The following is a 23,408-nucleotide window of genomic DNA, read 5'->3' as shown; positions in this document are numbered from 1 at the left end:
TGTTGTAGTCCGTTGTATAGAGAACTGTAGTTTCCATAGTTTCCCCACAGCAGCAGACGCATACAATGACGTCCGCTGGCGCATCATAAACACGTCAGATAGTGAAAGTGCATTCGGATTCTCTAAAGTACCGCAGTCTCTTCTCCTAAGTCCTTTTGAATTCTCCTATCCTATCCCTTAACCCCGTGACGTTTCAATCAGAGGTCAAGGAATAGGAGATAGGGTTAGAACTTAGGAGCTGATTTGTAAACTATCCGAACGCAACCCAGATGTCATTCAACATGGCGCGCTGAAATTCATTTCCGGGTCACTACCGGAGAACCGAGGAGTCGAGGAATCGAGGAGGGGGATTTTATGAAATGAGAAAGGGCCCTGGTGTGTCTTTTGGTTTGATAAAAGGGCAAAACAACTAACACACTTGCTACACACGTTTACGACGAGTTACTCATTTCAATAAATAAATGGTATATGGTAGTAAAACCAAGAAATAAAACCGAAATAAGATAAAATAAATGACATTAGAAGACTAACGACTTGTTGAATTTAGTTTTGGGCACTCGTTGCTACGGAAACCATGCTCGTCGCTAAGAGGAAACGGGGGGAACTACTTCCGGGTGAAGAGAGGACACTGGTATCCACGTGAATTATCAATGAGTGCAAAGTAAGTTAACAGCTCATCGAGTTAACGTTTCATAATGAACTGTTCAGCTATGGTAAATAGTCTTACCATCTGGCTGACTGTTTAGTTTTTTTCTTTATCGGTTTAACCTTTTAACTACTTTGAACAATTAAACGTTCGTTGCTGCTGTTAGCTGCCAGCTAGCATGGTGTAGTAAGAGAGTGCTAAAAATAAACGTGGTGATCTTATTCTGCCTAAAAGTGGTGTTTTTGCAATATTATTATTCTGGATTTTTTCAATCTTAACTTGATGTCCTTTCTTGATTTAAGGGTTGTTAGCATTGATGTGTTCACTCACTGAAAGCATGTTCATTTAATGGGAAGGCAAAAAAAATAACAACACAACAACCTGTTCAGGTTTTACACAACCTGAGAAATGTACATGAATGTAGGTATTTTAATACAACTCTAAGCGTTACTGAATCTTTAATAATAAACAATTTACAGTTAATAAATAAGTAGAACCTGTAGAAAAGTTGCATGTGCAGTGTTTCAATTGTCTGACACATACATGTATTATCTAGAAAAATGAGTTTACTGATGGATAACAGTAATAGTATGTGTTGCATTCAAACTAAAATGATAAACATTTGAACACAATTCCCCTCTGTACCCTGCAGGTAAAGTGACTGGCCCTGCAAAAAGACATTGATAAGCTGTTCCAGCTCAGCCAAACCCTTGGTTAGTATTTATTTCTCCGTTACACAGAGCCTAATCTATCCCTGAAAGGTATTGTCTTGCCATAATTGTATTTCTTTCACCAGACAAGCGAGCGGTCTTTTGCCTTGGGGAGAAGATGAAGGAAGAGCTGAGTCAGGAGAAATGTGTTAAGAAGGGGAAGAAAAACAAGAAAGTAAAAACCTCTCCGCTGGAAAATAACAACATAACTGATGAAGATGGGATCCAAGATGTTATGAAAAAAGAAAAGAAGGAAAAGAAAAGTAAAAAAGCTGATATTATTGATATAGATTCAGAAGAGGAGTCTTCGGATGTCACCACCAAAAAGGTAGAGAAGAAGAAAAAAAAAAAGGTTGTTTCTGAAACTCTAAATGGTGTCAATGGTTCTGACGCCAAGAAAGAAAATGACAATCAAATCAGTAAAAAGAAAAAGAAGAAGAAGCAGGTGGAAAAGGAAGAGTTCAGTTCAGTGAAAGAAGAGGAAGTAAAAAAGAAAAAGAAAGCTAAAAATAAGTCTGAGCAGATTAAATCAGAAAATGAGGAGGAGGGAGAAAAGCATGCTGTAAAGTATAATTTGCAGAAGAAAGCCAAGAAGCGAAAACACATTTTAGTAGTAAGTACAGAGGAGATTGAGGAGCAAGTTAAAAGAAAGAAAAAGAAAACCATCGAACCTGTAGATGGTGACAAAAAAAATAAAAAGTCCAAAGTGGATAAAAATGGAGTGATGTTGCAAACACCAGAGGGAGAAGAGTCTAAGGTGAAAAAAAGAAAGAAATCGGCTGATAGTAAAGAAGATGGAAGTGAATTAGGAACAATCCAAAACAAAGTTAACAACACAAAGAGCAAAGAAGCTTCAGAAGAAAAGGTACACAAAAAAAAGAAAAAGAAATCTGCAGAGAGTGAGATTATTGTCATCGATGAAGTTGAGACGGAGCCAAAGACCAAAGGAAAAAAAGAAAAGCGTAGAAAAGCTTCTGTGGAGTTCAGTGAAGTAGAGGACACAGAGCTGAAGAAGAAGAAGAAAAGGGGAAAGGGAGAGGAGGAAGAAGCATCAGAACTCAAATGTGAAGAAGTTCAGGAGCACTGTAGTGAACCTGCAGGAAAGAAGAGCAAAAAGAAGAAGAAGAAAATCTCCACTGAGGAGGAAACCCCGGTGGAGAATGTGAGTTCTTTAACTAGTGCCGAAAAGAAGAAGAAGATTAAAGAAGAGCCGGAAGACCAACATGTGAGTGTTGGTTCTTAGAAGTGATTGATATCATGCTCTAATGTTTTATGTTTTTACATAGGGAGTGAACCTTTTTTGTGTTTTGTTGTGTTTCAGGAACCACACAACGTCCTGGACGTGGTCTTCCTGTCCGAGAAAACAGGAAACGCTGATGAGGTCAACATCAACCAGGTAGACAGGGCTCTAGTTAGTCTGTCAGTGGGTTGATATTTATTGCTGTGGATAGAATTTCTGTGAATACTCTTATTCACTTTCTTGCTGGTAAATACAAAGCTAGTATAAACAGCCAGTTAGCTTAGCACAAAGACTGAAAACAGCTAACTGGCTGTTATCCAAAGGTAAAACTAAATAAACATAAATATTTGTATAGTGACACGTGTGTAATTTGTTTAATCCACTGGAGAGAAACATGGCTGAATTTCATATTTATACAAACATGGGAGAAGTAGAATTTCTCATGTAAATGCAAAAAAGTCTGTATAACACTTAAAAAAAAAAAAGAAATCAGTTAACTACTTGATGTTCCAGTAACACAACTCTTAATAAAGTGTTTTTTGTCACAGGAAAGAAGACAGTCTTTACAAATGGAAGTCGACAATGCCTCCCAACCTCCAGCCAAACCAACGGTATGTCATTTAGCTTTTTGTAGAGAAATTAAACTCTGGGATGTCCCTTTTTAGCTGGTTTTCTTTTAAAAGGGTACTCCAGTGTTTTAGAGTTATACATAAATAAGGTTTAAGGACCTACACATTTTTTCCCTACTTTGCAGGGTTGGATCGTCCTCATCACACACCAGAGGAAGCCACTTGTCGTAGATGACCTAATCAAATTATACTTTGCGATCAGAATTAACAATGAGGGAAAACTTGAGATTTTAGCCCATAATCACCACATTTTCATTAGCATTCAGACCTGGAGAAGCTATTGCTGTGGTGAATTTAGAGAAAAAAACAATACTGATTGGACGAAAAAGGATATCTCATTGTTTCAGCTCCCTACTAAACGTGCGCTTGTGGCATTCCTGTGCGATTGTTACGTTGATCCAGTTTTGTTCCAAATTCACGATTTTATCGTGACTTTTTGTGTGAGTGTTTTTCCTGAAATGTAACCAATTGAATCTCTGAGAATATCTGAACATCAGGGTTATTTGATCAGACTTTAGAAAACTCCTCCAGAAGACATTTAAAACCATTTTCATCGATCGAGTTTTACTCCTGCTGACAAACAATTACGGGTAAAACCAGTAGAGAGCTCCTTAGTGCTTCCGTTTTTAATATCTCTCACTCTCTCTCTCTCTCTCAGGGCCTCGGCCAGTGGAGCACAGCAGAGTTCAACAGCTCTGAGAAGCAGCAGAAGTTCCTCCGGTTGATGGGCGGCTTCAAAAAGGGTTTCCAGCCGGCATCGGACAGCAGCGGGGCAGCAAACATGGCGCTGGGGAAGAGCGCACAGGAACAGCTGCAGCAAGGGCTTGTGGGAGAGTTTGAACGTGCACAGTCGCGTAGGATTGACTTCAGTAACAGGGGCACCGGACTCGGGTTCACTCCAGCTTCGAACAAGAAGTTTTCCATTGACATCCATTCAAGCCGATCAGTTCGCTTTGATGATTGATCCAAATGTGTATGTGAATGGGTATAATCTTGAAAACATGTGTGTATGGTTGTGCAAACATATCACAAAAGAATTTTATAACTTAGAAATGTTTATAGTTTTTTATTTTGCAAACTTCCAGACAGAATGGAAAAATGTCTGCTTACATATTGTCGGCTCATTCATTTAATTTAGACAATCTTCTGTAAACCAAGAGAAATATCTGACTAACATGGGCGGTTAGTCCAGCTGTGACGCTGATTACACATTAGGCCCTCAATCATATCACTCCACTCTGCTGCAGACAACCTTTTCCAGAAGTTGGAAAGGATGTTTGTGCCCGTTTTAATGTACAAAATAAAAGTTGCAAAAGAAGTTTCAAAGTGCAGCAATTTTGGTAAAATCCTCATCATTTCAGACCAATAACAGCCATTTTAAAGAATTTCTGCTTACAAATCTGTGTTTGCACCAACTGCTTCATCCTCAGAGTCACTAGATGATCGACCATAATACTTGTTAGCAAAACTGAGTAAATGCTGCCTTTGTGAAATAGTCCTTTCTTTACTTATGCTTTTCAACATAGTGGACACTTACAAAGTTGGGCAGCTACAATGTCACTAAGTCAGCCAGGGTTGTGATCAAGCAAATTAAATGCAACTTTAATGTTGCTGATGCGTGCACTGAGCAAAAAATGTCTAACAACAGTCACTACATAGTTTAGAATATGCCTGATGTTGATTCAGTGTATTCCAGCTGGACCAATCAAACTATGACACCATGTCCAGAGAGCTATACAAAAATAGAAGTAGCCGAATACATTTTTTCAGAAAGAAACATCTATAACAGAGTTGCGAGGCTGTTAGGTCAGTGAGAGAGAGAGAGAGAGAGAGAGGTGAAGCTGTGTGCTCCTTGTGATATAATCTGTCGTCTCATCATGCCTGAAGAAACTCCGGCTGCACTCGCGCCACTTTCCGGAATTCTTTGCTGTGCGTCTGCGGGCACTGCATCTCACACCAGCTGATGGGAACCATCTGGGCACCTGATTCACAAAGACAAAGTGAGGTAAAATAAGAGACAATATATTCTATAATCAGTGTCCACAGCAATATACATTATTCAATTATTGGTTCATACACCTTTTCAAAAATCTAATTCAGAATTTTCCAGGCCCAGTTCTCTAAAGTTCCTTCACATAACATAGTTTGGGACAAGAATGAAGATTCATTACTGTTAAAAACCCTGAGAACTTTAAGAATGAAACATAGCAGGCTTTACAGAAACAGACAATAAAATTTCAATAGATTACAAAATTATATAAATTCAAGCACGTACAATGACCCATATTTTCTTTTCAAAAACCTTGATTTAAATCCTTGAATCAAACTTTTCTGTCTGCAGTAGCGGTCTGGCATTCAACACTTCTGTAGCTTTAAATGTCACTCATTTTTGCATCACTTCCTTGGATTGAAAGCTGTTCCTCATGTCATTTTCTTTTCTTACATTTCTACACAAAACCATGCTTGGTTACTAAAAACAGTTACAAAACTTCTGCCAAACTGTAACAGTGTTTATCAAATGTTTGATAAATACGACTCACTTTGCAAATATTTGTGACAATAACTGTCTCAAGTTTATCACACACATATAACAACAAAGACTATAACAACCCTGTAGTGCAATACTACCTATGTGCAATATATATTTACCGCAAATAGCTGTACAATATATACTTCCACATTTAATATTATTTTCACCTGACTGCTATATTTGCAAAACAGTTACTGGTAATTGATGTGTATTTTGTAAATTGCGCAATTTCTATCGTTTAATATTTGTTATGCATGCTCCTTGAGTGATATTAAGCTATCTTTGGCTCTTTACTTGCTGTAACAAATGTACATTTCCCCTCTGTGGGATGAATAAGCTTATTCTGAGTCTGATCAGGTCAGTCGTCTTGCACCACCTGGTGTTCAAACAAGATACGTTCAATCTGTGAAGTGCTGTGTTTTGAAGTGGAAAATAAAAAATAAAAAGGTTGTTTTTTGAAAGTTACCTGCTTCACTGTGTGCCACCACCACCCCCAGCTCGTTCTCTGCTGTTGTCAAGAGGTAGTTTGACTGCACGTCTCCGAGAGAAATCTGACACAGGTCAAGGATTTTGCCAATGTGTTTATGTGGATTCAAAAGTCGTAAATAATCTACAAAATGGAGGAGACCAATCTGATTGGAGCAACTGTGACAAATAATCCAACTGAAACCGGCATGGACAATGACTATGTTTTAAAAATGTGCTTATCCAGAAAAGCTTGGTTTGGACACTTTATGGGCAGAAGAATCATTTCTATTAAAGAAAGAATTATACATTTCTTTCTTTTTATGCCTTTAATACTAACTTGAATTTTTATTAAAATTAATTAGCCAATTATTTTGTATATGTTATTGTAATGTAGAGACAAGGCTTTTAGTGACAATCATGTATTGCTTTACAATTATATGTAAAAGAAAAAAGTCTAAATATGATAATCGGCCTCAAATCATCTGAGGCCTGGCGCCCCCCCCAGGTTGGGAACCACTGGTTTAAAGGATGAAAACAAAAGGCGAGCTAAATACTTTGCATAGCTCTCAAATAGTTTCATTCTTGAGATTGTTACTTATGGGTGCGTCTTAGATCCGAGAGAAGGATACAACTTTGGCCAAGACGATATCGCCAGGTCTGAAGCTTTTGTACGTCTCCACCTGTAACAATAAAGACAAAAGCTTAACGCTAAAAGCATGTCATCTTTTAAATAAGTAAAAATCTAATGATCTGATTGAAATCATGGATTAAAACACACCTTGTCTTTCTCTGTGGCACGCACATCTTCTTTCCTGTAGAGTCAGAAAGAATTGGCTCAGTTTTGAGAATGACACAAAAACATGTGGGTTTGCTATCCTGGCTCCAAAATGGTGGAATGAGCTCCCCATTGAAATCAGGACAGCAGATAGCTTACACATCTTCCGGCGCAGACTGAAAACTCATCTCTTTCGACTCCACTTTGAGCGATAGAATTACTAACATACAACTACATCTCTAAGCAGTAAACCCATCTCAACAGCGCCGGCCAGCTAACCAATCAGAGCAGACTGGGCTCTGGTTTCAGACAGAGGGTGAAAAGACAGGCAGTAGGAGAAAAATAAAGACCTTTTTGAACTTTAAAGCATGGAAACATGTCACAAAATACAGATATGAACCTGAAAAAGATCACAATAGGGCCCCTTTAAGGTAATGTACAGTGTCAGTGGGAGGAGATAAGACTGTGACAGTGATTGTCCCAGACTTGTTGATGAGGACAGTAGCTGTTTCTTTAGCTGGAGGTTTAGATCGCAGCTTTATGCTATAGAGGGGCAGTTTACCTGATAGTTCCTCTGAAGCGGTCCTTCAGCGGTGTGGAGCCCACATAAAGGATGTGGACTTTTGCGAACCTGGGGTTAATGCTGGTCACCTGTCCAAGCAAAAAACAGTTAGGCTTGACACAAACCACAGATCTTAATCCAAGCTATGAAGGATCACAATCAGATCATAAGTAACAAAATAGTATCCGATTCAACTGCATACCTTACAGGTGACTATAGCTCCTACATCTGGTAGTAGTTGTGTTTCTGTTTCCCTTACAACCGAGATCACTGGTAACTTCAAAAGAGACACATTGCAAACAGCATTTCAGTTATTGTTGAAGTAAGAAAACAGGCCGAGGAATAAACCTGTCATTCTAAAAATAGTTGCCATTCCACCAGAGTGTTGCGCATCATTTCTGAATGAAGAGAAATATGTTTGTTCCTTCATTCACATTCACAAATGTTGCACAACACTCTGGCACTCCTCATTGCTTCTGCAGCTTCCCCTGCCTCCCTCCTACACACAGACACACCCACCACACCCCTTACCTCCTCTCCTTCATTTTTCTTAAGCACATAGCCTGTTAGTGAGGAGTAAATGCAGCCGTGTCGCAGATAAATTCCTGTGCCGGGAATACAGTCTTCTGTGCTGCATAGCTTGTCACCTAGGGATGAAAATAAAGGGGAAAAATAAAGACAGTGTTGGAGAAAAGGTCTTATGTCAGCTTTCTAAAAGTGGAGGTGGACCATCACCGCTAGAATCTGAATACATTATACAGTTTTGTGAGGAATAATATCAACCATAGGGAGTAAAATACCAAAGTACTGCTTTCACAAGGAAAAAAAATAAAATATAACGAGTGTGGCTATTATGTAGATGTTATTTACTAGACATCGGGGCATTGTGTGTATTCCTACTTCAATGTATAGCTATTATGCATTCCCAGACTTCATGCTGCTATATATATATATATATATATATATATATATATATATATACACACACACACACACACACAGTGGGGAATAAAACTATGAGAGACAAAATGAGAAAAGAAAAAAAATATCCAGAAAATCACATTGTCTGATTTTTAAAGAATTTATTTGCAAATGATGGTGGAAAATAAGTATTTGGTCAATAACAAAAGTTCATCTCAATACTTTGTTATATACCCTTTGTTGGCAATGACAGAGGTCAAACGTTTTCTGTAAGTCTTCACAAGGTTTTCACACACTGTTGCTGGTATTTTGGCCCATTCCTCCATGCAGATCTCCTCTAGAGCAGTGATGTTTTGGGGCTGTCGCTGGGCAACACGGACTTTCAACTCCCTCCAAAGATTTTCTATGGGGTTGAGATCTGGAGACTGGCTAGGCCACCCCAGGACCTTGAAATGCTTCTTACGAAGCCACTCCTTCGTTGCCTGGGCGGTGTGTTTGGGATCATTGTCATGCTGAAATACCCAGCCACGTTTCATCTTCAATGCCCTTGCTGATGGAAGGAGGTTGTCACTCAAAATCTCACGATACATGGCCCCATTCATTCTTTCCTTTACACGGATCAGTCGTCCTGGTCCCTTTGCAGAAAAACAGCCCCAAAGCATGATGTTTCCACCCCCATGTTTCACAGTAGGTATGGTGTTCTTTGGATGCAACTCAGCATTCTTTCTCCTCCAAACACGTCTAGTTGAGTTTTTACCAAAAAGTTCTATTTTGGTTTCATCTGACCATATGACATTCTCCCAATCCTCTTCTGGATCATCTAAATGCTCTCTAGCAAACTTCAGACGGGCCTGGACATGTACTGGCTTAAGCAGGGGGACACGTCTGTCACTGCAGGATTTGAGTCCCTGGCGGCGTAGTGTGTTACTGATGGTAGCCTTTGTTACTTTGGTCCCAGCTCTCTGCAGGTCATTGACTAGGTCTCCCCGTGTGGTTCTGGGATTTTTGCTCACCGTTCTTGTGATCATTTTGACCCCACGGCGTGAGATCTTGCGTGGAGCCCCAGATCGAGGGAGATTATCAGTGGTCTTGTATGTCTTCCATTTTCTAATGATTGCTCCCACAGTTGATTTCTTCACACCAAGCTGCTTACCTATTGCAGATTCAGTCTTCCCAGCCTGGTGCAGGTCTACAATTTTGTTTCTGGTGTCCTTTGACAGCTCTTTGGTCTTGGCCATAGTGGAGTTTGGAGTGTGACTGTTTGAGGTTGTGGACAGGTGTCTTTTATACTGATAACAAGTTCAAACAGGTGCCATTAATACAGTTAACAAGTGGAGGACAGAGGAGGCTCTTAAATAAGAAGTTACAGGTCTGTGAGAGCCAGAAATCTTGTTTGTTTGTAGGTGATCAAATACTTTTTTTCCATCATAATTTGCAAATAAAGTCTTTAAAAATCAGACAATGTGATTTTCTGGATTCTTTTTCTCATTTTGTCTCTCATAGTTGAGGTATACGTAGGATGAAAATTACAGGCCTCTCTCATCTTTTTAAGTGGGAGAACTTGCACAATTGATGGCTGACTAAATACTTTTTTGCCCCACTGTATGTGTGATATTTTTACTTTGTGAAGAAGAAACAACATGGATATTAGGAATAAAAGTAAAACAAGTCCAGAAACTGTCTGCACATAAAATATTATTTACTGTATACAACAATATTTCCATAACAGTCCTTCCTCTAAAGGAGGACATTTATTAATCTTTTAAAAAACGTATTTTGTCTCTTTCAGTAACTCCACTTTGGCATAACATAACATGAAACCCTGTGGGACTGACACACTGAACACATGTAACTACTTTATATTTCTGGTGTTTCTAGGCAACTTTAAAGACTCAATAAGGTCAGACCTCAAATAATTGCTGGGTTTTAAGCTTCTTTTTCTTACATTTCCTTCTGCACAATATGACTCGGCATGTTACATTGGGTGAGTCAAAACAAGTGTGAGAAGGAATGCTGCTGTATGCCCGGGGCGATGGGCAGGGCAGGAGATGAAATGCTGTAGAAAGTATAAGTCTCACAGATCTGAGCCAGAAGTACGGTATACTTACATTTATTTTCTTAAAGAGCCCAACTGACCATATCCGTCATCTGATACGAGCCACAGTTTTACAAGAAACTAAAAGGTAACGTTTTCTGTGCTAGAATCCAAAACCCAAACAACTCATGGCAGCTGGGAATAATTAACGGAGTTTAACACTGTCAAACGGCATCGTTGACTATATTTTCTAGGACCATAGAGACATTGACTAAAGGCACCATTGACACAATAGGACAAAATGTTCCAAAGTTTGGTTTAACTACATCCTGTTAGTAAAATTACATTTACGGGACTCACCTGGAACACACAGCTTCATGGGCGACATGTTTTCGAGAGGAGCAGATCCTCCAGTCGATTGGCTATGACGAAGAGCTTGAGTCGATTCTGATTGGTCTGTGTCAAGCTGAGCGGAAGCAGGACGGCTCAGTCGGCCATTTTTGTTGAGGCAAACATGAGCACATGTCAACGCAAGAGATGCAGCAAAGCAGAACCATCCACACATTAAATATATTACAGGACTGTTACCTACTTCTACGGTAACAGTTTACAACATTATTCATACTAATAATGTTATATACATTCATAATACATAGTTTGAATTACATCAAGTACTGTCTTTAATGACAATTGTGAAAGCAATAGCAATATTCTAATTGGATTGGTTTTGCTTATTAATATGGGGCATGCACTGAAGTGTGATTAGGAATAAAACTATTTATTTTAGGGGGGGAAGCATGGCAAAGAACAGTTACAGAATCGATAAGTCTCTGAATTTAGCATAGTACCCTACAAATAAAAACCTGAAAAGATTTGCATGTAAGTAGGTAGTCTTCCTTTAAAACAAAACCTATTGAGTAATCTTTTTTGAGGGACTTAACCCAACCAACTCTAACTATATTATGCATAAACATAGGGGACATTTATGCAAGAAAATTATGTTGGACACAGATTAAACATAATATAATGGTTCACAACATTTATTTATTTTCTCACAATGCCACAGAAAACATATATCAGCAGTGCAGATCATATCAAACTGCCCTTTTAACAACAGCCAGTGTTTCTTTATAGGTAATACTGCTCCATCTGAGCTTCACCTACACGGATCAGAAATAGGAATGATTACAACAGGGTGACTGCAGGGTTAGTCTATGTTTGCTCATATTTGCTGGTCCCGAAATTTGCTTTTTGGTCAATAGTTAAACCATATTATAGCTGAAATCCACTATGTAATACTGACATGTGTGTTTCAGTATTTCACACAGTAAAGACTAATTTAGTGTGCCAAAGCTGGGTGTCATCAAAATAAAGTGCACATCGTGTGTCTGTAATGACGGTAACAGTAATTGACTTGGTAATAAATTAATAACAGAAAAACACATGATTGATCTGTACTCTAGCTCATCAGGAAAGGGGGTCTATTTCTTGGCTTTGCCCTGAGCAGCCACAGCTTCCATGGCCTTCTTGACAGTCTCCTCATCCCCCAGGAACTGCATGGGTCCTAAAGGCTTCAGGTTCTTGTCCAGCTCGTACACGATGGGGATACCTGTTGGCAGGTTCAGCTCCATGATGGCCTCCTCGGACATACCTTGTACAAAAGTAACAGATATTCAGAGTTTAGGGTTTATTTGCATTGAAATGCTTTTAAAAATCTCCCTAGACTTAGACATAACAGTTTTATTTCAAGTAGTTTATCAGGTTCACATGAGCTGAGGTCAGCAAAGTATTCTATTGAATTACCTTGACACAGAGATGACGGTTTATATATACAGTCTATGGTATAAACGTATGGCACTGGGAAGTGGCTTAAAAGTATCTGCTCTGTCTCTTACCCTCAAGGTGCTTGACGATGCCTCGGAGACTGTTGCCATGGGCAGCAATCAGCACCCTCTTTCCTTCTTTGATCTGAGGAACGATCTCTTCGTTCCAGAAAGGCAGAGCCCTGGCGATGGTGTCCTTGAGACTCTCACAGCTGGGAAGCTGGTCCTCTGTCAGGTCGGAGTAACGGCGGTCCTACAACAGAAGAAGAACGTTGTCAATTGTGTTGCCTTACACTGACATGATAAAGATATCTGCATGTAAGACAGAACATGTTTTCCAGTGCTCCCACCTTGCTTATGGACTGATAGAAGTCATGCCCCTCATCCATGCATGGAGGAGGAATATCAAAGGAGCGCCTCCAGATCTTGACCTGCGCCTCTCCGTGTATGGCTGCTGTTTCAGCCTTGTTCAGACCCGTCAGGCCACCGTAGTGGCGCTCATTCAGGCGCCAGGTCCGGTGGACGGGCAGCCACATCTGATCGATGCTGTCCAGAACAAACCACAGGGTGCGGATGGCCCTCTTAAGGACAGAGGTGTAGCAGATATCAAATTCATAGCCGGCGTCTGAAGTGATCAGAGACAAGACGTGAAAAGAGAGAGGTTTCATTCAAGTGTAAGAGCAGGGCAGCAGACACATAAAATGTGTCTTTTAACACAAAGGAAACATCAGCATTGTTTATTGCTTCTCTCGCAACATCTTTTGCTTTTGCTTAGTCAGGGGCAGGGCTACACCAGGGGACACTGGCAGGCTGGGGGCACTGCAGGACGGGCCTGCAGAGGATCTTTGGGTCACAAGAAATGGAATACATTAAATAAAACACTGTGAAGCTCAGTGTATGGCAACATTTCACTCAGCCAACAGCAGTAATCTATACTGATAACTAGGCTCCTTTTTGCAATCTGGCCCCATGTTTCTTAGTGACAGATCTGAAGCAATAATCATGATGTCATCAGATGACCACACAATCATTATAATCAGTATACATTATTTATCCCTGGGGAAAATTAGATAAAATAACAATAAAAATGAAGTGAATCTGCTGGCTTGCTCACTTTTTCCTAATCCAAATGATGTGTACGTGCTGTAGCTACATTTGAAAATGTAACTACATTCCAGTTAAATCTTTTTGGATATTTCTTAATAGATGGATGGCATGGCACCATGACTTCCCCATTTACTTACTTTATATTTTCACCACACAATTGATATTATGCAATTCCTAAAATATATTGCAAGTGTCTGGACACGAAGAACATAAAGACTCAGAAAGTGAGTGCCAGAATCAATGTATGATCAAGCCATTTTGCAATTGCAGCGTATACATTCTCCAGTTTGTTATAACTTCATATAGCTTAATAAACACAGATGATTGGTCACTGCTGGCTCGTCCTTTGTCGCAGTGGGCCCTTCTACCTGTTGTCTCCCTATTCAGCAGAGTTGCATAAGAAGCCCTGTCTTAATCCAATGACCGAGAGAAAAAGCCCGATTAGGCCGTGTGTCATTGATCATCTTGTACCTTTCAGGGCCTGCCCTCCTCTCTTTGCCTCGTGTTCTCCTGTGTCACTCAGGTCCGCGTCGAACCAGCCGCAGAATCGGTTCTCCTGGTTCCAGCAGCTCTCTCCATGGCGGATCAGCACCAGCTTGTAGGCAGCCATCCTCACACCGATGCCCTCTGCGCTGTATTTCCGGGAAAAGTGACTCTGGTTAAAATGGGGCAGCAACGCCGGCAGATGTGTCCTGATTTCGCTGCAGCACACAAGACGGGGACAAAGAAGCGAGCGCAGTATTTTTGTGGTTCTGTTGGCACTTTGTGTAAGGAGTTGGCTGATCTGTCCGAACTTGACAGATCTCACGACGCGAGCTCTCTTCCTGTCGATTTCCACCAATCAGAGGACGAGCTGTGTCTGCCGGAGGAGGAGGAGGATGCGAACAGAGGCACGTCCACACGCCCAGCACTGCATCCTGGAGGCCTGGAAAACTGCCTTTTGTGGTAGTATCAGATATTTTATAGTAGGCTAATACTAAAGTACAGTGTAAAAGTAGTTTGTTTGAAGTAACTGCCTTGTATTCAAAATCTAACCACCGACATAGGATTTGTGTAGATCAAGAAATTAAAGTAGCCTACCAATTATGCAAAATTGCCCAATTTAAAAAATAATAACAGTGGATGATAATTAGTGATGTGACAATGTTTTTTTCACTTTAATGTTACTGTTGCCAATTTGTAGTGGGTGAAGCAATGTTTCATTACTTTATAGCCTACAGCATATACTGTAGGTTAAACAATAATTATACATATTCATTTATTAGTTGACTTATATTTATAGCCCCAAACATTGACAAACACAAACAAACAGCTTTGAAAAGTATGTGTTTGAATGTGTTGTCGTTTAACGGTATAAGGCAGAGACATCAAAGAGTATTTATTCTTAATTTGCAGTTTGCTCACAAGGATTTATGAGGACATCATGAACTTGTGAGATGGACTTCCCCAACTATGACAAACACTGACTGATTTACACATTTTCTTTCCAAAGCAAGTCATGTGGTTTAAACATCCTTCAACAACCCTTACTTCAAATCAGAATCAAAGTGCCAACTGAGTATGACACTGCATTTAAAGATCTTTTGATATTAACATTGGTGACATTGGACATTTCAATTGGGGCAATTTAAGTTTGCCAACTAAATGTACATTTGTCATGTGTTTCTCATTGGAAAGCTGCTTTTTAACATAGTATTTAATTGTCCAGGGACACACACAGAATATAATTAAACACTTAATGAGATGAATGAGTTTCTTCAAAGAAAGAACGTTTTAAATGACATAAGGCCAACATAGTTTGTCAATATTTATCGGTTTAAAAATGGCTAACAAAACAGTTATTCTTCAACACTGTAAAAGTCAGGGGTGATTCATTTGTCACTAAATGCTTTTTTATTTTTATTGAGGTAACTGATTGAATTAAGTGTGTTCTCACGTGCCTTCCGTGGGTTGAATGAATGTGACGAATCAGCGGAAGAGATTAGGTTGTTGACAGGACCTTTTAAACGCTGATTGGTTAAAAATCAAAATACTCAACAGGTCCCGCCTCTCCCCGGAAGCTGACAGTCACCTGACTTTTCTTTTTTCTCCGTGTTTCCTTGTTAGCCAGCTTCAGTATTAGCCAACAAAACAACGGCCACACTGACTTATTCCATTTCGTCATAGTTTCTCTTTCTTGTCCTTCTCCAGGAGTTAAAACTTCTCATTTACCTCCAACATTATGGACGAGACGAGTCCGCTCGTCTCTCCGCTCCGGGACTCGGGTGATTTCAGCTACTGTCCCACAGAGCCCACCAGCCCCCGGGGCGCGTTTGGAAGCACCCCGGGCTCGGTCGTCCGTATCCCGGCAGGCAGTCCTGGGCGCAGCCGGGAGAGACAGCCGCTCCTGGACCGGGGCAGCTCGCCGCGGGAGCCGCACAGGAACGAGTTCCCAGAGGATCCCGAGTTCAGAGACATCATCCGAAAGGCCGAGCGAGCCATTGAGGAGGGCATCTACCCGGAGAGGATCTACCAGGGCTCCAGTGGGAGCTACTTTGTCAAAGACTCACAGGGGGTAAGAGCAGAAGCTGCTAACTTGCATACAGTGATCACCCACTGTTGCTGTCAGGCTAACGGGGATAGCTGTCTTATGACTGGTTTAAAGTGTGTGTGATGCAATGGCTGCAGGACTGTTTTGAAAAAAGTATTGGCCGCTTCTAGGAAAGGCAAAGGCCTCTTCCAACTAGCCTGGGATGACATGGCAAACAGGCTGTGCCAACTTTATATACACAGTCTATGATGCCAACACAAGAGGAATGAGATTTACTACCAAACGGCCAACTCCTATAACAAGGTTATTTATTACTAAAGGTATTATAACACTTAAAGTATTGAGTTACAACACGCAATGTCTAAACAAAAAGAACATTTTAAATTAGTTATCTAAAAAATGAGCAAACTAGCTGGATAAATTACTTGCTAAATGTATTCATTGTTGTCAAACTCATCTTGTAGCATGACCAGAGCTTAGGTTGTGCACACTCTCCAGGTCTCCACATCTGTTTGGAAACATCATCATCATCACATTTTAGTATTCCCTTACTCCCTAATCCTGTTGCTTTGCTCCCCATGAAAATACCTTATCATCAACGAAACTGTGGCTTTGCTGTTCAGATCCGTCTATGGCAGGTAGTCTTTAAGTGAAAGTCCACCAGCTGTCACTATGGTGTGTCAACAATAGCTCATAGATAAGATGCATGTCATCCATTATTTCCGTTGTCTCTCGTGATTTTTCTCGCTTTCCCCAGTCTTGCAGTTCTGGGTTAAAGGGCAAAGTCTTCAGTATCTAATCAAAAATAAGATGCTGATCCCAAATGTCTTGTTTGTTTTAGTTTCACAAACTGCTACACATTTCCAAAAACATCAGTGAATTAACTCATGGACAACTATAGAGCCTTTCTTTGTATGCTTTCTTTCTAAGTATTAAACATATTCTAATCTGCGTGTTGGAGCTTTTTGTCCAATGACCCACGTCCCTTGCCCCTCCCACCTCTTTGCTTTTCTTTCTTTAGTCACCAGTGTGCCAAGTAGTCATGTGCTTCCTCTCTGTGAGGATATAATTCTCTTCAATGAACAAGTTGTACATTTTTAAAGTGACACCACAACCCAAATCGGTTTGAATAAAGTTTCTAGCTTCTCTTTTGGTTTTGGCCAACTTCTATTCGTTTCAGCTACAGTAAATGTTTATATGGACAACGTTTCACTTTCTAAGAAGTGAAATTTGAAACCACTTCCTGATAATCAGCCTATTCACTGTCCCTCTTAGAGCTTTGTATGTTTCAGATGTGTTTTCAAGTTTGCAGAAGAGAGTAATGACAAGGAATTTAAATATTTAGTTGTTTATTCCTCGACCAAACCCATCCCTAAATGTTCCTTTTCTTAAATCCTTTTGGATACCGATCCTGTCATCTCTCCCTTTCCTGGTTTTCTGTCTCATTGTCCCCACTCTGCCTCCCTCCACAGAAAATCATTGGCGTGTTCAAACCTAAAAATGAAGAGCCCTATGGCCAGCTGAATCCAAAGTGGACCAAGTGGCTCCAGAAACTGTGTTGTCCCTGTTGTTTTGGCCGTGACTGTTTGGTCCTGAACCAGGGTTACCTCTCGGAGGCCGGGGCCAGCCTTGTTGACCAGAAACTGGAACTCAACATCGTTCCGAGGACCAAGGTATGGACACACACAGTGCTGCTTCTGCATCAGCAGAAAAACTAACCATTTGGAAAAGTACTGCCTCTCTTAATCACTCTTTTGCACTCTAGGTGGTTTACTTGGCTAGTGAAACATTCAACTACAGTGCCATAGACAGGGTGAAGTCTAGAGGAAAGAGGCTAGCCCTGGAGAAGGTGCCTAAAGTGGGCCAGCGTTTCCACAGAATTGGACTACCACCGAAGGTAATATGATAAAATCTTGTAGTACTTAAGGTGATTTTTTTTAATGTGTATTTTTAATTCATCCAGTGATCTGGGACTTTCAATAAAAGAAAAACATTTATTTGAAGAACATTTGCTGTGTCTAAACTAAAGAGTCTTTCGCATACAGTTCTTGGTACATTTCCATCAACAATTTCTTGTCCCCGCAAATGTTTTTTCATCATTCTTGTATGCTCTACATCCAGGATTATTTTGTACCTCTTTAATATTGTATTATTATAAAATTGTATTATCTCAACAATTCGTATCGATGCCAACTGCCATCAAAAAACGTAACGGAGTACAATTGTTGTAGGTCTTAATCACTTCAATATGGTGCAGATGAACAACATTTAAGACGCAGTGTGGACCTTATTGTACCTGTCTGGTGGAAGCAAACATTATTTTCAACATGGTGGTCTAGGTGCTGTTTTTAGGCCAATGTATTTAATACACTACAAGTTTGCGAGATAAGTCAAATCACTCGCACATTACTTTACATTACTTATTAAAAGCGTAAATATGTTGCAGATTCAAGCAAGTCATCAGTGGAGAGTTATGATTTGTTGGCTTGCTCCACATTAAAGAAGATTTGTCAGCCTTTTTGTCATTCTTAACGTGCTTTTCTCTGCATGTCCTACACTGACAGAAACCGACTTTCCTATTTAAATATCCTTGCACCCATTCACACATGACACCAATGCATAGAATGTTGCTGCACACTTCAGTATGTGTGAAATTAAAACGCTGATCTGTTGCTTTCCCACCAGGTCGGCTCCTTCCAGCTCTTCGTCGATGGATACAAGGATGCAGATTTCTGGCTGCGGAGGTTTGAAGCGGAGCCTCTGCCTGAAAACACCAACCGTCAGCTGCAGCTGCAGTTTGAGCGCCTCGTAGTCCTCGATTACATCATCAGAAACACAGGCATGTAGTCACTCTGCGCAGCGCTGTCAGGGCTCTTACAGCATAACAGGCAATGCACTCAGCAAAGTAAACATGTGTACTTTAATGGGTTAGTTATTAAGATGTTGTCATACAGAGTCAATTACAGTCTTTTCCATAGCTTTTAAAGTATATGATCATTTGGGTTGTTTAAATTTGAATTATTCATTTTTTTGCATTCTAGACAGGGGAAATGATAACTGGTTGCTGAAGTATGACTGTCCCATGGACACAGTTGGGAGTAAGGTAAGGACACACAGAAACAGCCATAGTCTTGACGTTCATTTTCTACAATGCTGTTGGCCGTAACGGCTGAATATGTGTTTTTTTTAAATATTTGTCTCTGTAGGACACAGACTGGGTGGTAGTAAAGGATCCCATCATCAAGCTGGCAGCTATAGACAATGGCCTGGCCTTCCCCCTCAAACACCCGGACTCCTGGAGAGCCTGTAAGCATCTAATAGTGATTGTTTTTAACCAATCACTGCTCACCCACGGCAGGGTGATGCATTTGAAAAACCTATCTGTGTCAAGTGAAGGCATTATATTTGTTTGGCATTATTAACACTTACTTAGTGTTCATTTTTTCATCATATTTTGATTGCAGTCAAAGTTTCTTTAAAGCTATTCCGCCTCTGTATCATTAACTCTCCAGCTCGTCCATGATCATTAAGAACCAGTGTAATTTCCATTCACCAGACCCTTTCTACTGGGCGTGGCTATCCCAAGCCAAAGTTCCTTTCTCCCAAGAAATCAGAGAACTGGTCCTGCCCAAGCTCTCTGACCCAAATTTCATCAAAGACCTGGAAGAGGATTTGTACGAACTTTTTAAGGTATGAAGGGACCCGTCAGCCTTTTTGCACAGAATGACATTAAAATAATCAGAGCGAATGCAGTATAAGATTGTTGATTTGATTGTGGAAATTATAACAAGGGAAAATGCAACATGGAGAAGAGGATGAGACAGTTCTGGGGCTGTAAAACATCATCTCTAACATGTTGATTGTCTACTGTGTCCTGCAGAAAGACCCTGGTTTCGACAGAGGACAGTTTCACAAACAAGTAGCTGTAATGAGGGGGCAGGTGAGTTCTCTTCTCTCCTCTGGACACACATGTGACTAAATGGTATTCCCTAGAGGAATCTCACCAGGCATAAATGTGCCTTGATGTTTTAGGGCTTCTTTCTACACAGTTTTGTTTCCTTCATTCCGTATAGTAAACAAGGTACACACCTGAGTTTTTCCAAAAAAGGGAAATGCCTCTTCATTAGGAAAGGATCAAAAGGCCCCATCTTGTGGCCCCACGCAAAGTTATATGATGAGGCTCTCTTCGCTCCCTCCGCAAAATGAGTGAAAAAGGGAAAAACTGCGTGGTCGGGTGGGGCGGCCCTGCACGGCAGATATGGGAGAAAGTTGGTTATTTTTCGTCCATTATTTTTTTGATATTTTTATTTTCGAATTTTTATTTATGTGGCGTGGGCTATGTAAACCATTTTAGTCTAAATTCATCATGAGGTAAAACTAGCTTAACTAGTTTCTTTTACAGTTAAGCAACATCAAATTTGACTGCCATCATAGTCATTAGGAATAAAAAGAAAGCCATTTTTCAAACACTTCAAAGATCACGGATGTCCCCATAGGAATTTAAAGACCTGAATACATACAAAGCTAGGTATGTTGAAATGTGGCGTTAAAGAAACTCTTTCCTTCCCCTTCTTTATCCCAAGATCCTGAACCTGTGCCAAGCCCTGAAGGACGGTAAAACCCCCCTGCAGTTGGTCCAGATGCCCCCAGTAATCGTGGAAACAGCCAGAGCACCTCAAAGAGCCAACAGCGAGTCGTACACACAAAGTTTCCAGAGCAGAAGACCCTTCTTCACCTGGTGGTAAAAGTGAAGAGGAAGGAGGAGGAACAGCAGGAATACGGAGCGAGGGAAGGAGCGAAAAAACTGTCAGAGAAAAATAAGATCATGAAAATGAAAATGATTATCGACCAGTGGGTGGAGAGAGGAGGCCAAAAGAGGAAAAACATATCTGTCCTGTTTGCCTTGTGCCTTGCGTGGATGTCAATGAAGGGTAACGCCTAAATGATAAAGATTCTTTACATTTCTGCAAGGACATTCCTATTTTCAGTGCAGTGCAGACTTTTCTTTTGGACTCCTGAGTAAGTGCACGTAAAGTTTGCCCACACACGTACACGCCAGTCAACAGCCTATCATGCTTTCTTTTTGGATGGAAGGTGTTTGCATTTCATGTTTGTTTTGTCTTCATATCTCCGCCTTTTTTAATATTCACCTGCATATTCCCTCCCACACAGTTAAAAGCCTGGGGCTGGCAAAAGCAGGGGTGAAGATATTTATAACAAATAAGAGAAGTGTTCATTTTGGTGACGTCTAAACGATTAAGGAACTGGGATTTCAGTTGTGTCATTACACAATGAACTATCATGGCCTCACAGTTTCTCATTGCACCTCTTAACTGTTCGGATTGGGATCTGCAAGTCATTTTGGGTGATAAGCAGAGGCCATTTTGGTGAAAGACACAAACTGTTTTTTTAAGCTGAGATAACTGTGACCTTCCTTCCTCCACTGATGCGTGAAATCATTTGTGAAGATGAGAAAATGATACCGTCTGGAAGAGGGGGGTGTGGAGGGGGGTCGGTGATTCCCTGTCCACAAACTCCTTTATTCTCTCACGGACATTTTGATTTTGGTTAATTTTCTGGCTCTAAGAGTGGACCTCAACAACATAGGTTACTTACTGCTGTACAGAACTGACATGAAATGTATTGTGACAATGCACTGTATAATTTGTATGTAATATTTAATGATAGATTATAATTAAACATATTCCGCTAATACAGATGACTTGTGTGTTTATGGATGAGAACAGTTTACAGTCTTGGTACTCAAATATGGAAAATACATCCAGACTTTATTGTATTCTGTTGATACATGATATGTTATTACACTGAAAATTATTACATTAGCTGGTCTTGGTATGATCCGACAATCATATGCTGATAGTTGTCCAACATGTTTGCATTGATCAACTTTTACATTTCAAGTTTTGTATCAACAACTCAGAAAAAAAAAGAATAACTAGGTTTCCATTACTGAATTTTGAGGGGAAAAAACAACAGGATTACCCCCAAGATGTTTAGCATTTGCAAAAAGAGGTGGCTGGTAACACCTATTTGTAATGATGAACCTGAGAGGATTATCACTTGACCCAGTTCCCTTCAACGCTTTGAATTGTTCTGCCGTCTTTCACCGTATTGTTTTGGTTTTATGGCACGCAACTTTTCTGTTTTGGTCCCGTTTAGTGTTTCTCATTACAATTTGACCTGTTTTTCTGAATTACCTCAAAATCCAAAGAGATGTTCTAAATTAAATGCTAGAGTAAGAGCTGTTATTATGGAAGCAAACATTTCCTGTTTAGTTTAATCCAAGTTACCCCTAATTACATGAATGCAACCTACGTACAATTGCCTGATGGTTCTCTCTTAGGCAGCCAGAATGCATTGGATGAATCATCTTGGATGCCATATCAGTTCACATGATCCTGGAGAAACCTTATGTATACAGTCTATGGGAGAATCACATTGTCCAGAGGATCAAAAGACCGTTGAACAACTGCAAAGTCCTAAGGTGCCAGCTTTTCTCAGAATGTTTTGATAATGGGTCACCAAAGTAATCCTGAAGGGGACATCAAAGTTTGTAAAAGGCTTCATGGGAACTCAATAACCGATAAAATATTTCAGATTATACCGCAGAGTTGTGGGCGAAAGAGCCACATCTGTAGAGCCATCATGAAGCTAATTTGGTGAACAAATAGTTTCACTGCACCATTTTGTTATAACCACACCGCCCTGTAGACTCGCACCACCATTTTGACATTCTGTGGCACTTAATTTCTCCTCCGACAAATCTAATAACATCTCACTGAGGAATGTTGAAAGCATGAGTGTGTGTGTGTGTGTGTGGGTGGGAAAGGAGAGTCTTGTGAGGTCATGCTGAGTGTTAGGAAATTGAAAATTTACACGCTGCATTTCATGACATGGAAGGAGTCTGGAATCAAGTTAGACTGGGCCTTAAACACTATTAAGTTCAACTGATAGTTTATAAAAATGAAAGATAAATAATGGGATAGAGAACAGAGAGATTAAAGGAAGCTCTCTTCTACCTCTCACTTTTCACATCCTTTCTTTACTTTTTGCTGGCCTCATGCCATTTGACACAGTAGCTAACCTGAGATAAGCTGACGGTTTGAGCCACTTGTTTTCTCTTTTTCTCTCTGAACTGATACCTGCTTTATTCCTTGCTCGAACCTGGAGCCTCACCAAGACCTGGGCCAGCCCTTACTCTTCCCCTCAGTCCTCCCTTTCCTTCTCTTTTGCTTCTTCTCCCCTCTAAAATCAGCTTTATGGGATTAGTTTTGTATCATAAAGATAAAGCAACACTTTCTCAGAATAAAGCAAAACTAAGAGTTCAAAAGAAAAAAAAACTGAGTCAAGCAAAATAAAATAAATTTCAAAAATAAAACTATAAGTTGCAAACAAATCATTTGTGTAATCA

The 23,408-nt window shown here is 40.2% G+C and overlaps 4 protein-coding genes across 4 annotated transcripts; 2 read left to right on the top strand and 2 right to left on the bottom strand.

The window, feature by feature from the left end:
* Positions 1-565: 565 nt before the first annotated feature.
* knop1 (lysine-rich nucleolar protein 1) lies at positions 566-4,556 on the top strand. Its single transcript, XM_079653719.1, has 6 exons — positions 566-661; positions 1,299-1,359; positions 1,443-2,581; positions 2,678-2,752; positions 3,145-3,207; positions 3,884-4,556. Exons 3-6 carry the CDS (start codon positions 1,475-1,477, stop codon positions 4,187-4,189), a joined length of 1,551 nt encoding a protein of 516 aa, XP_079509845.1. The 5' UTR covers positions 566-661; positions 1,299-1,359; positions 1,443-1,474; the 3' UTR covers positions 4,190-4,556.
* On the bottom strand, positions 4,276-11,014 carry exosc1 (exosome component 1). Its single transcript, XM_079653730.1, has 8 exons — positions 10,877-11,014; positions 8,092-8,207; positions 7,763-7,837; positions 7,561-7,649; positions 7,002-7,035; positions 6,853-6,903; positions 6,222-6,306; positions 4,276-5,207 (listed from the first exon to the last, which is right to left on the bottom strand). Exons 1-8 carry the CDS (start codon positions 10,902-10,904, stop codon positions 5,101-5,103), a joined length of 585 nt encoding a protein of 194 aa, XP_079509856.1. The 5' UTR covers positions 10,905-11,014; the 3' UTR covers positions 4,276-5,100.
* Positions 11,015-11,540: 526 nt separating this feature from the next.
* pgam1b (phosphoglycerate mutase 1b) lies at positions 11,541-14,254 on the bottom strand. The gene is made up of 4 exons (XM_079651849.1): positions 13,918-14,254; positions 12,690-12,964; positions 12,412-12,592; positions 11,541-12,167 (listed from the first exon to the last, which is right to left on the bottom strand). The coding sequence occupies exons 1-4, from the start codon at positions 14,054-14,056 to the stop codon at positions 11,998-12,000; spliced, it is 765 nt and encodes a 254-aa protein (XP_079507975.1). The 5' UTR covers positions 14,057-14,254; the 3' UTR covers positions 11,541-11,997.
* A 239-nt stretch (positions 14,255-14,493) lies between these two features.
* pi4k2a (phosphatidylinositol 4-kinase type 2 alpha) lies at positions 14,494-21,691 on the top strand. Its single transcript, XM_079651729.1, has 9 exons — positions 14,494-16,000; positions 17,449-17,649; positions 17,742-17,873; positions 18,662-18,815; positions 19,018-19,079; positions 19,183-19,282; positions 19,533-19,666; positions 19,857-19,916; positions 20,560-21,691. The coding sequence occupies exons 1-9, from the start codon at positions 15,668-15,670 to the stop codon at positions 20,719-20,721; spliced, it is 1,338 nt and encodes a 445-aa protein (XP_079507855.1). The 5' UTR covers positions 14,494-15,667; the 3' UTR covers positions 20,722-21,691.
* Positions 21,692-23,408: the final 1,717 nt, after the last annotated feature.

This window comes from Notothenia rossii, assembly GCF_949606895.1.
Source record: "Notothenia rossii genome assembly, chromosome: 1".
Classification (NCBI taxonomy): domain Eukaryota; kingdom Metazoa; phylum Chordata; class Actinopteri; order Perciformes; family Nototheniidae; genus Notothenia; species Notothenia rossii.
Note: the sequence above shows the minus strand (reverse complement) of the source record. Positions and strands in the feature narration are given on the sequence as shown.

Excerpts from the sequence above, each read along its gene's own strand:
- knop1 (XM_079653719.1), top strand. The coding sequence starts at position 1,475 with ATGAAGGAAGAGCTGAGTCAGGAGAAATGTGTTAAGAAGGGGAAGAAA. Across the intron at positions 2,582-2,677 it reads AAGAGCCGGAAGACCAACAT|GAACCACACAACGTCCTGGA; the intron begins GTGAGTGTTGGT and ends GTTGTGTTTCAG. Across the intron at positions 2,753-3,144 it reads ATGAGGTCAACATCAACCAG|GAAAGAAGACAGTCTTTACA; the intron begins GTAGACAGGGCT and ends TTTTTGTCACAG.
- exosc1 (XM_079653730.1), bottom strand. The coding sequence starts at position 10,904 with ATGTCGCCCATGAAGCTGTGTGTTCCAG. Across the intron at positions 7,838-8,091 it reads AGAAAAATGAAGGAGAGGAG|TTACCAGTGATCTCGGTTGT; the intron begins GTAAGGGGTGTG and ends TCTCTTTTGAAG. Across the intron at positions 6,307-6,852 it reads ATATCGTCTTGGCCAAAGTT|ATTTCTCTCGGAGACGTGCA; the intron begins GTATCCTTCTCT and ends GACCTGTGTCAG.
- pgam1b (XM_079651849.1), bottom strand. The coding sequence starts at position 14,056 with ATGGCTGCCTACAAGCTGGTGCTGATCCGCCATGGAGAGAGCTGCTGG. Across the intron at positions 12,965-13,917 it reads AGGAGGGCAGGCCCTGAAAG|ACGCCGGCTATGAATTTGAT; the intron begins GTACAAGATGAT and ends TGATCACTTCAG. Across the intron at positions 12,168-12,411 it reads CATCGTCAAGCACCTTGAGG|GTATGTCCGAGGAGGCCATC; the intron begins GTAAGAGACAGA and ends CTTTTGTACAAG.
- pi4k2a (XM_079651729.1), top strand. The coding sequence starts at position 15,668 with ATGGACGAGACGAGTCCGCTCGTCTCTCCGCTCCGGGACTCGGGTGAT. Across the intron at positions 17,650-17,741 it reads ACATCGTTCCGAGGACCAAG|GTGGTTTACTTGGCTAGTGA; the intron begins GTATGGACACAC and ends TTTGCACTCTAG. Across the intron at positions 19,667-19,856 it reads ATTTGTACGAACTTTTTAAG|AAAGACCCTGGTTTCGACAG; the intron begins GTATGAAGGGAC and ends TGTGTCCTGCAG.